Raw genomic sequence first — 13,191 nt, 5'->3', positions numbered from 1 at the left:
TTTTGGGTTTACAAATGATCATGTTGGCCTTATAGGCCCGTATATCACATGTATAAATTTTTATACTAGGTTGGGCCATCCTATATCGAGTATTCCCCTATGCTTATTCTCAATTGCACTGCTTATCTTATCCTAACATCTTTATTTTTTTTATAACCTCGGTAGGGCCCCGACCTTCCTCGTCACTACCCAACCGAGGTTAGGCTTGGCACTTACTGAGTACCGCTGTGGTGTACTCATGTTACTATTCTGCATACTTTTGTTGTGCAGATCCAGGTACATCTGAGCAGGCATACCGCCAGTAGCTGTCAGGGAGCATTATTGGAGACTTAAGGTATACATCTGCTACGTTCGCAGATCCGCAAAGTCTCCTTCTCATTCCATCCCTAGTTGTTAGCTGTTATTTCGATTCCTCTCTTTGTATTAGACAAATTCTGGTGACTAGAGCAGTGTTAGACTTCTTGTAACCTGTGTTGCCCGTGGGATTCCGGGTTTTGGGATGTTACTTTTAGGAGTTGTGTATTCAATGTATGTGCCAAGCGGCATCGTTATACACTTCCTTTTCTATTTAGTGTTTGTTTACTGTTTTTATTTTGAACTGTTAAATTCCGCAATGTGTTAGGCTTACCTAGTCGCGAAGACTGGGTGCCGTCATGACAGGTTCACAATTGGTGAACCAGGGTCGTGACAAGTTGGTATCAGAGCTCTAGGGTCATAGGAGTCACGGGACACAGGCCGGTTTATTAGAGTCTCGCTGATCAGTACGGAGACGTCTGTACTTATCTACGAGAGGCTATGTAACTGTTTAGGAAAAATCTTCACTTCATTGAATTCTTTGTCGTGCTATGTTTTTGACATCGATTCTAAACTCCTGTCTTCTATTCTCTCACAGATGGTGAGGACACGCATGACCCGGGACGATCAGGCACCCGCACCCCCTCCTGCAGCCGCTAGAGGCAGGGGCCGGGGCAGGGGTCGTGGACGCGCGTGGGGTGCAGCCAGGGCACCTGCGCGAGCAGCCGCCGAGGTACCACCAGCGGATCCAGCCAGGACTCAAGCACCGGAAACGCCCACAGCCGCCACTACTCCAGCTGTTTAGGAGGCATTGGCGCAATTTATGAGCATGTATACTACGCTGTCCCAGGCAGGGTTACTTCCACTTCCCGCAGCCACGTCCCAGGCCGGGGGAGGAGCCCAGACTCCCGCAGCCCGCACTCCAGAGCAGAGGGTGCATATGGGACATATTTCAGATATTATTCATGTCCAGCCTGCGGTACCAGTTTAGCCCGAGGATGGGGCACCTGCTTTAGAGGATGAGCAGCATAGATTAGAGAGGTTCAAGAAGTATGACCCTCCTATTTTCAGCGGTCTAGCTACTGACGATGACTGGTGGCGCACCTTTGAGTTAGACAGTTCGGACGAGGCTGCCTCCCTGACTTGGACTCAGTTTTCAGATATGTTTCAGAGGGAGTTTGTTCCCTAGAGCCTCCGAGATGCATGGCGCGTGGAGTTTGAGCATTTGCGCCAGCGCCCTATGACTGTCTCTGAGTATGCCATTCGCTATACTAGGTTGTCCAGGCATGCGCCTGCTTTGGTGGCTACTGTTCGTGAGAGGGTTCACAGGTTTATTGAGGGCCTTATTCCTTCCATCAAGTCTGGCATGGCGTGAGAGTTGGAGATGGATATACCCTATCAGCAGGTAGTAAGCATAGCTAGGAGGATAGAGGGTATGCAGGCCAGAGAGCGAGAGGAGAGAGAGGCCAAGAGGTCTCGAGATTTGGGTCATTTCTCTGGTACCCGTACTTCAGGAGCAGGATGCCATGGTAGGGGCTATATGGGTTGCCCAGTTCACTCAGCTCTTCTTTCACCCAACAGTACTCCAGCTCATCCAAAATCTCAGGAGCCTTATTATGCACCTCCGGTTTCTAGTGCGCCTCCTGTACGGGGTACCTCCAGAGGTCAGTCTAGCAGGGGTGGGCCCAGTCAGTCACAGCTACCGCGCCCTCCCAGAGCCTGTTATGATTGCGGGGATACCCGCCATATAGTGAGGGATTGCCCTGGGCTTGGGAGGAGTGCACCTCCACATCAGTCTCAGCAGCAGCATACCCAGCGGGATTCTCAGGCCATTGTTCCAGCTCCAGCTGCCACCCCACCTAACCAGCCAGTCATGGGCGGAGATCGGGAAGATAGAGGTCGCCCTCGAGGGAGGGGCCGGGCCAGATTTTATGCCATTCCTGATCGTGCCGAGGCTGTCGCCTATGATTCTGTTATCACAGGTATTATATTAGTTAGTCACAGAGAGGCATCGGTTCTATTCGATCCAGGCTCTACTTATTCTTATGTGTCATCTTATTTTGCTCCGTATTTGGGTACATCCCGAGAGACTTTGAGCTCTCCTGTTTATGTTTCTACTCCCGTGGGAGATTCCCTTGTTGTGGACCACGTATATCGGTCATGTTTGGTTACTATTCGTGGTTTTGAGACCAGGGCAGATCTTTTATTACTTGATATGGTTGATTTCGATATTATCTTGGGCATGGACTGGTTGTCGTCCCAGTATGCTATTCTTGATTGTCACGCTAAGACTGTGACGCTGGCTATGCCAGGTATTCCCCGTATTGAGTGGAGTGGTACTTTTGATCACACTCCCAGTAGAGTTATATCTTTTCTTAAGGCTCAGTGTATGGTTGAGAAGGGGTGCGCCGCGTATTTAGCTTATGTGGGAGATGTCAGTGCTGATACCCCTTCTGTTGACTCTGTCCCAGTAGTACGAGATTTCCCCGATGTGTTTCCAGCTGACGTTTCGGGCATGCCGCCCGATCGGGACATTGATTTTGGTATTGATTTGTTGCAGGGCACTTAGCCCATATCTATTCCTCTTTACCGTATGGATCCTCCTGAGTTGAAGGAGTTGAAGGATCAGTTACAGGAATTGCCTGATAAGGGTTTTATTCGACCCAGTGTTTCACCGTGGGGTGCTCCTGTCTTGTTCGTAAAGAAAAAGGATGGTTCTATGCGCATGTGTATCGATTATCGTCAGTTGAACAAGGTTACAGTGAAGAACCGATATCCTTTGTCTCGTATTGATGATCTATTTGACCAACTTCAGGGCGCACAGGTGTTTTCTAAGATTGATTTGTGCTCAGGCTATCACCAGCTAAAGATTCGGGAGCCGGATATCCCGAAGACTGCTTTCAGGACTCGGTATGATCATTACAAATTCCTTGTCATGTCATTTGGGCTGACCAACGCTCCAGCAGCTTTTATGCATTTGATGCACAGTGTATTCAGGCCCTATCTCGACTCGTTTGTCATTGTTTTTATAGATGATATTCTTGCATACTCCCGGAGTCGGGAAGATCATGAGCAGCACCTGAGGACAGTGCTTCAGACCCTGAGGGAGAAGAAATTATAATCAAAGTTCTCAAAATGTGAGTTTTGGTTGAGTTCTGTGGCGTTCCTAGGCCACGTGGTATCGAGTGAGGGCATTCGGGTAGATCCAAAGAAGGTGGAGGCCGTGCAGAGTTGGCCCCTCCTCATCTACTGAGATCCGTAGTTTCCTTGGCCTGGCGGGGTATTACCGTCGTTTTGTGGAGGGGTTCTCATCGATTGCAGCCCCTATGACTAGATTGAACCAGAAGGGTGCTCCTTTTCAGTGGTCAGACGAGTGTGAGGCGAGCTTCCAAAAGCTCAAGACGGCCTTGACTTTAGCCCCTATTCTGATTTTGCCTACTGGTTCGGGGTCCTATACGGTTTATTGTGATGCCTCACGAGTTGGACTGGGAGCGGTGTTGATGCAGGACGGTAAGGTGATTGCCTACGCGTCCAGACAGTTGAAGGTATATGAAAAGAACTATCATGTCCATGACCTTGAGTTAGCTGTTATTGTTCATGCCTTGAAGATCTGGCGACATTATTTGTATGGCTTGCCTTGTGAGATTTACACGGATCATCAGAGTTTACAGCACCTGTTCAAGCAGAAGGATCTGAACTTGCGCCAGAGGAGGTGGTTGGAGCTACTGAAGGATTATGATATCACTATTCTATATCACCCGGGCAAGGCCAATGTGGTAGCCAATGCTTTGAGTCGCCGGGCGGAGAGTTTGGGGAGTTTGGCATATTTACCAGCTTCAGAGAGGCCCATGGCGATGGATGTTCAGGCTTTAGCCAGTCGGTTCGTGAGATTGGACCTTTCGGAGCCTAGTCGGGTTCTAGCCTGTGTGGTTTCTCGGTCCTCATTGTTTGATCGTATCAGGGAGCGGCAGTATGATGACCCTCATTTGCTTGTCCTCAGGGACACAGTTCAGCATGGCGATGCTAGGAATGTGACTATTGGAGATGACGGGGTATTGAGGATGTAGGGTCGTATCTGTGTACCCGATGTGGATGATATTCGGGAGTTGATATTGACCGAGGCCCATAGCTCGCAGTACTCCATCCATCTGGGTGCCGCGAAGATGTATCAGGATCTGAGGCAGCATTACTGGTGGAGGCGGATGAAGAAGGATATAGTAGAGTTTGTAGCTAGATGCCTCAATTGTCAGCAGGTAAAGGCTGAGCACCAGAGACCGGGAGGGTTACTCCAGCAGATGGAGATTCCGGAGTGGAAATGGGAGAAGATCACTATGGATTTTGTGACTGGTCTCCCTCTGACGGCGAGGAAGTTTGATTCTATTTGGGTTGTTGTGGATCGGCTGACCAAGTCCGCTCATTTCATTCCAGTATGTACTTCTTACTCAGCGGAGCGGTTAGCAGGGATTTATATCAGGGAGATTGTCCGTCTGCACGGCATTCCAGTTTCTATCATCTCAGACAGGGGTTCAGTGTTTACATCACGGTTCTGGAAGGCCGTCCCGCACGAGTTGGGTACCCGGGTGACTATGAGTACAGCTTTTCACCCTCAGACGGACGGACAGTCCGAGCGCACTATTCAGATTCTTGAGGATATGCTCCGTGCGTGCGTGATTGAGTTTAGAGGATCTTGGGATCAGTTCTTGACATTGGCTGAGTTTGCGTACAACAACAGGTATCAGTCTAGTATTCAGATGGCGCCGTATGAGGCCCTATATGGTAGGAGATGCATATCTCGGTGGGTTGGTTCGAGCCGGGTGAGGCCAGGTTATTGGGCACTGATTTGGTTCAGGATGCGGTCGAGAAGGTTAAGGTGATTCAGGATAGACTCCGTATGGCCCAGTCCAGACAGAAGAGTTACGCGGACCGGAAGGTTCGTGATGTTTCCTTTATGGTTGGTGAGCGGGTTTTGCTTCGGGTCTCGCCTATGAAAGGCGTCATGAGGTTTGGAAAGAAAGGGAAGTTGAGCCCGAGGTTCATTGGTCCATTTGAGATTCTGAAGCAGATTGGAAACGTTGCTTATGAGCTTGCCTTACCTCCCAGTTTGGCCGGGGTTCATCCGGTATTCCATGTCTCGATGCTTCAGAGGTATCACGGTGACCCGTCTCACGTGTTGGAGTTCACTTCAGTCCAGCTGGACAATAACTTGTCCTATGTTGAGGAGCCAGTGGCAATATTAGACAGGCAAGTCCGAAAGCTCAGGTCAAAGGATATAGCTTCAGTAAAAAGGTTCAGTGGCGGGGTCAGCCGGCCAAGGAGGCGACTTGGGAGACCAAGCGGGATATACCCAGCCGATACCCTCATCTTTTTGCTACTTCAGGTATGTTCTATATGCTCGTTCGAGGACGAACGAATGTTTAAGTGTAGGAGGATGTGACGACCCAACCTATCGTCTTTGGAATTTATGCCCCGTTTCCCCATTAACTGTTTCCCCTAAGTTCATTTCTGCTATTCTGGTTTGCCGGGACATTCGGTGTTGGGATTCGGAGTGTTTTGGGACACTTAGTCCCTAAATAAGAGCTTAAGTGTTGAAAAATGGTCTGTAATCGGAACAGTGTGAAGATGGCCTCGGAATGGAAATCTGATGGTTCCGTTAGCTCCGTTAGGTGATTTCGGGGTTGGGAGCGTGTTCGGAATATATTCTGGAAGTCCGTAGCTCATTTAGGCTATAAATGCCGAAAGTTAGTATTTTGACAAATTCTGGTTGATAGGTTAAATTTTGATCCAAGGGTCGGAACGAAATTCCGGAAGTTTCTGTAGCTTCGTTAGATGATTTAGGATATGCGTGCAAAATTTCAAGTCATTCGAACATGTTTTAGTCGGGTTTTTGATTGAATGTGTGTTTTGAAGTTTCTTAAAGAACTTAGGCTTGAAGTTGATGTATTTCGATGATTTTAGTGTTAGTCGAGGTGTTTTAATGATTGGAACAAGTTTGCATAATGTTTTAGGATGCGTTGGTGCTTTTGGTTGAGGTTCGGGGGCCTCGGGTGTGTTTCGGGTGAGTTTTGAGCAAGTACGGACACCCCGGAACTTAGAAAAATGGAGGTGGCAGCAGTGGAGACGCGAACCTCGCTCCTTTTCGCGCTGGGCGCGCCCGGGAAGATCTGCAGGCTGCTGGTTCTACTTCAAAAGCTCATATCTTTTGATCAACACGGAATTTTGAGGTGATTCAAAAATGAAAGTTGTAGAACTTTGAATCTAGTTTTCAGAAACATATTATAATAAGCATTTGGACATTTGTAGAGAAAGTTACAGCCTAAATAGTGAAGCCTGTCACTGCAGTCAAATTGCTGCGCGGCCACGACCATTTTTGTGCGGTCAGCACTCCCTGGGCACGGACCGCGGTCATTTTTGTGCGGTCAGCACTGTCGGAATCCGAGGGGTACTCTATAAATACGAGGTTTTGGGTTTTATTTGATATTTTGACCTATAGAGCTCGGATTTTGGCGATTTTTCGAAGGTTTTTCAAGAAATTGGTGGGGGTAAGTGATTCTAACTCAGATTTGGTTAGAATACATGAATATACCATTGAATTCATCATTTAATTAGTGATTTGAGATAGAACTTGGGAAGAAAATTGTGGAATCTTTCAAAAATATAAAATGAAGATTTGAAGGACCAAATGGTGTCAGAATTGGATAAATTTGGTATGGTTAGACTCGTGAGAGTACGAGGTTTCTGGAAATGTAAATTTTATTCGATTCTGAGACGTTGGCCTGAGGGGCATTTTGGTCATTTTACCTATTTTCGCGCCTTAGCTTTGATATTAATAGTGGAACTAGTTACTGTCACACCTCCTTTTTGCGCGCCCGCCCCGAAGGGTTAAATGCGCGAGGGAGTTTTTCCAATTTAAGTGACAATATTCGAAATGAGATTATTTATTTAATTCAGAGTCGCCACTTGGGAAAGGTTTGGCTTTTGGTGTCCCAAGTCACCGGTTTATCTTGAATCCCAAATCGAGGAAATTTTCGACTTTTCCAAATGAAGTCTGCGAACCAGAAATTCTAAGTAAGGAATTCTGTTGACCCGAGGGAAGGTGTTAGGCACCCTCGAATCCCGTGGTTCTAGCACGGTCGCTTAAATTGTTATAATGGCTAAATATCTGATTTAAATACATGTTGTGACTTATGTGCTTTTATTAAGTTTAAACCGCTTTTATTATTATCATTTATTTTTATAGAATTGCAACGTCGTGAAAATGCATCTCGAACCACGTCACAATCAATGCACCCGTAGTTGTTAACACATTTCGACTCCGTTGAGATTTGAATTTGGGTCACATAAATGTGCACCCGTGTTTAAGAATATAATTTGATTAAACCATGCCTAAAAGGTCTAACGCGTTATTATTTTTTGGATAAGGCCGTGAGATTCACTAAACGGCCTGTCCTGGATTCTAAATATTTATTATGGTTAGTTATTGAGGGCCCCGCAATTCGCATTCTTACTTGACGAGGCTCGTCTCATTATTTTAGAAAAAGGATATCCTGAAGCGACTACATTTCTATTACATTTGTCTCTAAAAAAATAAAAGAGAAAATACCAAACTTACTTATTTAAGCAAACTAACATACCAAATCTCTACTATATGTGACGAATCCGAATTTTGCTTGATTGCCTGATTGGTTGTTTATGAGGTGAAAATTATTTCATGCCTCGTCTTCAAAGAGTGAATAAGCTTTGTTAATTTGATAGGAGAGATTGCAAGCGACAAATAACTCATACTAAGTTTAACATTAAACAAACCTTAAATTTTGAACTTTATAATTAGGCTTGATGAATGAAATCGGCTACTTATTAAGAAAAACTACTATTAATTGGATTTGAGAATGCCTATTAGTTTTCCTCGAAAGTCATCGCATTATTCCGAAACAATGAATCTATATTGAAGCTCATATCAAAACTATATAGAAGCAAGTGATCTAACAAAAGGGTTGGTGTACATTATCACCCTGTTAACGTAATGCATGCATGGGAATTAGTTTGGAGTACACTTATCTTGAAGTCAAATGAAACTGAACGTAGCAGATTCGATAGTTCAGAGATCTAGGCTAAAATACATACGCATGCTTGCTAAGATCCTATGTTATGATGTCACAACTGAAACAAAACTAACGGTTGTATACCTCAAAACACATCTGATCTAACAAACAAATGTTATCTAATTGTTTGTCTCAACTTAGAATGTATATTAGTTTATACAGAGTATTTACAGTTTGCATTTAAACAAATACAGGCCAAACTAACATTCAACCTATTTTTGAACACAAGTATTATAACATAAACAGACATTCGTTTCTTTATTTCTGCTTCAACTTCAAACTTTCAACAACATATGGTTTCAGAAGTTGTGTACCTGGAAATGCTTGACAATTGAAGAAAAAAGGGAAGTCAGCAGAGTAACAATGGCAAACAAGTGCAGCAGCAGTAACAGCAGGTAACCAAAATCCCAGTGCAAGATGCAGTTATAGCCAATGGGAAGAGGAAGCAAAATGACAGCAATAAGCAAGGGAGTGGACTCAGAATTCAGACGATCCAATTCCAAGAGAAAGCGAACCAATACGAACCAAACAAACAAAAACCTAGCTGATACTTGGGAGGAAATCAGTACTTATTTGAACAGGTTAAGCAAACTGGGAATCGAACAAACAGTAGGAAGAAAACAGCTTCTGATTTTTGTGATATCCCTCTCCCTATCTCCTTTCTTTTCAAAATCTAATGTCAATCTTCAGTTTTGAAATTATGCTGAAGTTATCAAAAGAAATCTTTTCTAGTTCTCTCTGTCTGTATGTGTGTTTTAATATGTATGTATTTCAGCTCTCTCCTCTCCAATCTCTATCCGATGTCTTCTATCTTTTCTTCACAATTCCCTCTGTCTCTATGTCTATCTCGTGTGTGTGTGTGTATATCCGAAAATCCTTTTCCTTCTTTTCTCCCCTTTTCTGTGTATTATCCCCCTCCTTTTATAAGCCTTAAACTTAGCCCTTTAACAGCCTGTTTAGACCATCAAATACCCCTCCCATATGTTGTCCCTTTCCAGTTCCACTTAGCTATTTAATATTAGAACCCCATCACATTCCCTGGCAGACTTCACTTTTAGTAAGGTTTATTATTTTTGAAACTAAAGCAAAGTATGGGCAGCAGAATATATCTGACAGCATATGCTGTCAAACCATTTTTAAATCAAAAGCCTTTTATGCAGGAACCAGGCTGTGCACAAATGCACCTGTGGTGCACAAATGCACATGTTGTGCACAAGTGCACATGCCCTCCAATTCAGAACTTTAAACAAAACATTCCTTTTACATTTCTAATTCAAATTAAACACTATAAGTATACAAACTTAGTTCCTAATTGATTCAAACAAATGCTTAGCAGAAGTAAATCGATTTGTTATTGTTTAGATAGTTAAAACTAATTGACGACATATGTCGACTCGACTATATTAATCATAACAGGTACAATCGTAGCCAAAATCAGACATTTAAAAGCATCAAGCACATGATTTGAATTATACTGACTAAGCAGAATTGCACTCGAGGAATCAGTTAATCAGTTCAAATTTGAAGCTCAATTATTCGCACAGCACATACACATATACACATTATCAGTAACAAGTAGAAGAAAGAAACAATCAAACACAAAGGCTCGGGCAAGGTGGACAGGATACAGTTAATAAAACTCAAAACAAAAAAGATTTCACTAAACATGAACAGCTTTTAGAACAATCACACGGATTAAAACAAATAAAGAAAAGAAAACAAACTCACCTTAAAACCCGAAAAATCAAAAAATCTGAACTTGGATTTGAACAGACCTTCTTAAAGCTGAACGGACTTTAATCGAAGTGTTTCTCAGATGAGAAACACTTCGATTAAGGTCCATTAGACCTTAATCTTTTGGTTTGAACAAAACACGGACCATCGACGAGGACCTTTAAAGTTTCAAAAAATTAGATCCGGGATTCGTGCTTCCCTGGTCAGATTCGGACCAAACCAAGCATGGTTTGGTCACGAGGGGGTCCGGGGACTGCCTGGTATGAATTTAGGGTAGATCGGGGTAGATCGAGTTTTGACTCGAATCTTCAAATGAAGATTCGAGAAGGTGGGATGGGATTCTAGGTGTGTGGTTGGTGGATTTGGGTTCAGGACGGTGAGGAGCATCTATGGTGTTAAAGGTAGGGTCACCGGCGTCCATGCCGCCGGGTTTCTAGTGAAGGGAGATGGGGGCGGCTAGGGTTTGAAGGGGAAGGGTTTGGTGAGGACGAAGGCTGGGGTATCGGATAGGGGGGGCAGGGTATGGTAAGGGGCTTATATATGGAATGGTGGGTTGATCTCAGCCGTCGGATCAATTGAAATCAATGGCTTGGATATGAAGGCTTAGGGGAAACGGTGTCGTTTCATCCAAAGGGGGTTTGGGTTGGTCCGGTTGGAAATGGGTCGGGTTCATCATGGGTTGTGAGGAGGTGATCTTGGCCGTTGATCATTCAGAGATCAACGGCTCAGATCAGACTCAACCATTACGACGTCGTTTGGACGTCCTTGGTGTCAGCTGGACACGGACAGGGCAAGCCTGGTTTTGGGCTGAGTTTGTTTGGGCCAATTTGTTTAAAATTGGCCCAAGTCCGAAAAAAAAGAAGGGTTTTTATTATTATTTTATTTTCTTCTTTATTTTTTAATTAAAAAAAAACCTAAGTAAATCAAATTAAAATTAAATAAACACTTAATACAATTAATTGCACACACATTAAAATATTTTAAAACAGGTAAAATCAAACAAAAACAAAATCACGGACAAAGATGCCTATTTATGATTTTCTATTTAACAACCGTGTTACGGTTCAGATTACGCATGACACATACATTTTTTGTATTTTGTTTTAATAAAATAAAATGGGCAAAAATCGTAAATAATTAACAAAGTGCCATGTAAAAATCCAAAAATTGTACAGCAGGACCAATTGTTATTATTTTTTATTTCTTTTGGAGCGATTGTCGCGCGAAACAAAAATCACGTGCTCACAGCTGCCCCTCTTTGTTCGGAAACACGAAGAGTTTTCGTGCAAAGATAAAGTGAGCGTGTATGAGCGATTTTTGCCTATGGACTACTCCGTATGAAGCATGTTTTTTGAAAGATCTGACCGAATCTTGCTTCAAAGATTTCCTACATATCCTGGGCTAAACAGGAATCAGGTCAATGTAGTTCGGGAAGTTTTGGTAGCTGGGACTACCATGGGATTGCAATGCTTGCTGTTACTGTTGTTGCTGTTGTCACTGCTGCGTCACTGACCGCCTTATTACAACCAAAGGAAAATTGGAAACTGAACTAACTACTTATATGCATGTCAATTGCTAGTTACAAGATTCCTATCTATGATTCTTTTGCGACTTGATCTTGGGTCTTAGCTGATTCTGCTTGTAGGCTCCGATCTGGATCTTGATGCTTGCGAGTTGCGGCGACTTGTTTAATCTCTGGGATACTGAGTGAGACGCGATTGGCAGGGTTCAGGACCTTAATCAAATGTTGGAGTCAATCTGCCTTCCATTTACTCCGATATCTCGGGACATCTTCTTTTTTTTTTCCTTAGATTCTGAGTTGAGACTCATCTTGTGGGTCGTTTCGATCTGTGTGGCTCGAGGTTAGACCTGCGGGAAAAACAAATGAACGAAATTTTCTGCCCCAGTTTCACTAGGAAAATTTCGTGAATTATTCGCCAGGAAGTTCATAAAATTGATGAAAGAGCATATGCATGCTCAGTTCAGGGTTGGAGCCCTAATATCGACTAGCTGGGGAAAGGTTCAGTTTAGAGTTGAAACTCTAATACTGACCAACTGGGAAAAGTTCAGTTTAGGGTTTAAAACCCTAATGCTGACCAAAGGAAAAATTCACTTTAGGGTTTAAAACCCTAATGCTAACTAAAGGAAAAGTTCAGTTTAGGGTTTAAAACCCTAATGCTGATTAAAGGAAAAAGTTCAGTTTAGGGTTTAAAACCCTAATGCTGACTGATTGGAAAAGTTCAGTTTAGGGTTTAAAACCCTAGTGCTGGCTGAAAGAAGTTCAGTTTAGGGTTTAAAACCCTAATGCTGACTGGTTGAAAAGTTCAGTTTAGGGTTTAAAACCCTAATGCTGACTGAAAGGAAAAACTCAGTTTAGGGTTTAAAACCCTAATGCTGACTGAATGAAAACGTTCAGTTTAGGGTTTAAAACCCTAATGCTGACTGAATGGAAAAGTTCAGTTTAGGGTTTAAAACCCTAATGCTGACTGAAAGGAAAAATTCAGTTTAGGGTTTAAAACCCTAATGCTGACTAAATGGAAAAAGTTCAGTTTAGGGTTTAAAACCCTAATGCTGACTAAAGGGAAAATTCAGTTTAGGGTTTAAAACCCTAATGCTGACTGAAAGGAAAAAGTTCAGTTTAGGGTTTAAAACCCTAATGCTGACTAAAAGGAAAAAGTTCAGTTTAGGGTTTAAAACCCTAATGCTGACTAAAGGAAAAGTTCAGTTTAGGGTTTAAAACCCTAATGCTGACTAAAGGGAAAATTCAGTTTAGGGTTTTAAAACCCTAATGCTGACTGCATGGAAAAGCTCAGTTTAGGGTTTAAAACCCTAATGCTGGCTGAATGAAAAAAGTTCAGTTTAGGGTTTAAAACCCTAATGCTGACTAAAGGGAAAATTCAGTTTAGGGTTTAAAACCCTAATGCTGACTGAAAGGAAAAAGTTCAGTTTAGGGTTTAAAACCCTAATGCTGACTAAAGGAAAAGTTCAGTTTAGGGTTTAAAACCCTAATGCTGACTGAAGGGAAAATTCAGTTTAGGGTTTAAAACCCTAATGCTGATTGCAT

General features: G+C 43.3%; 1 protein-coding gene across 1 annotated transcript; it reads left to right on the top strand.

The window, feature by feature from the left end:
* The first annotated feature begins 1,678 nt into the window (after positions 1–1,678).
* Positions 1,679–2,863, top strand: LOC138881247 (uncharacterized). The gene has a single exon (XM_070161460.1). It carries the CDS (start codon positions 1,679–1,681, stop codon positions 2,861–2,863), a length of 1,185 nt encoding a protein of 394 aa, XP_070017561.1.
* The last annotated feature ends 10,328 nt before the right edge of the window (positions 2,864–13,191 follow it).

This window comes from Nicotiana sylvestris, chromosome 11 (assembly GCF_000393655.2).
Source record: "Nicotiana sylvestris chromosome 11, ASM39365v2, whole genome shotgun sequence".
In the NCBI taxonomy this organism is placed as follows: domain Eukaryota; kingdom Viridiplantae; phylum Streptophyta; class Magnoliopsida; order Solanales; family Solanaceae; genus Nicotiana; species Nicotiana sylvestris.
The sequence above is the reverse complement of the archived record's forward strand: the minus strand, read 5'-3'. Positions and strand labels throughout refer to the sequence as shown.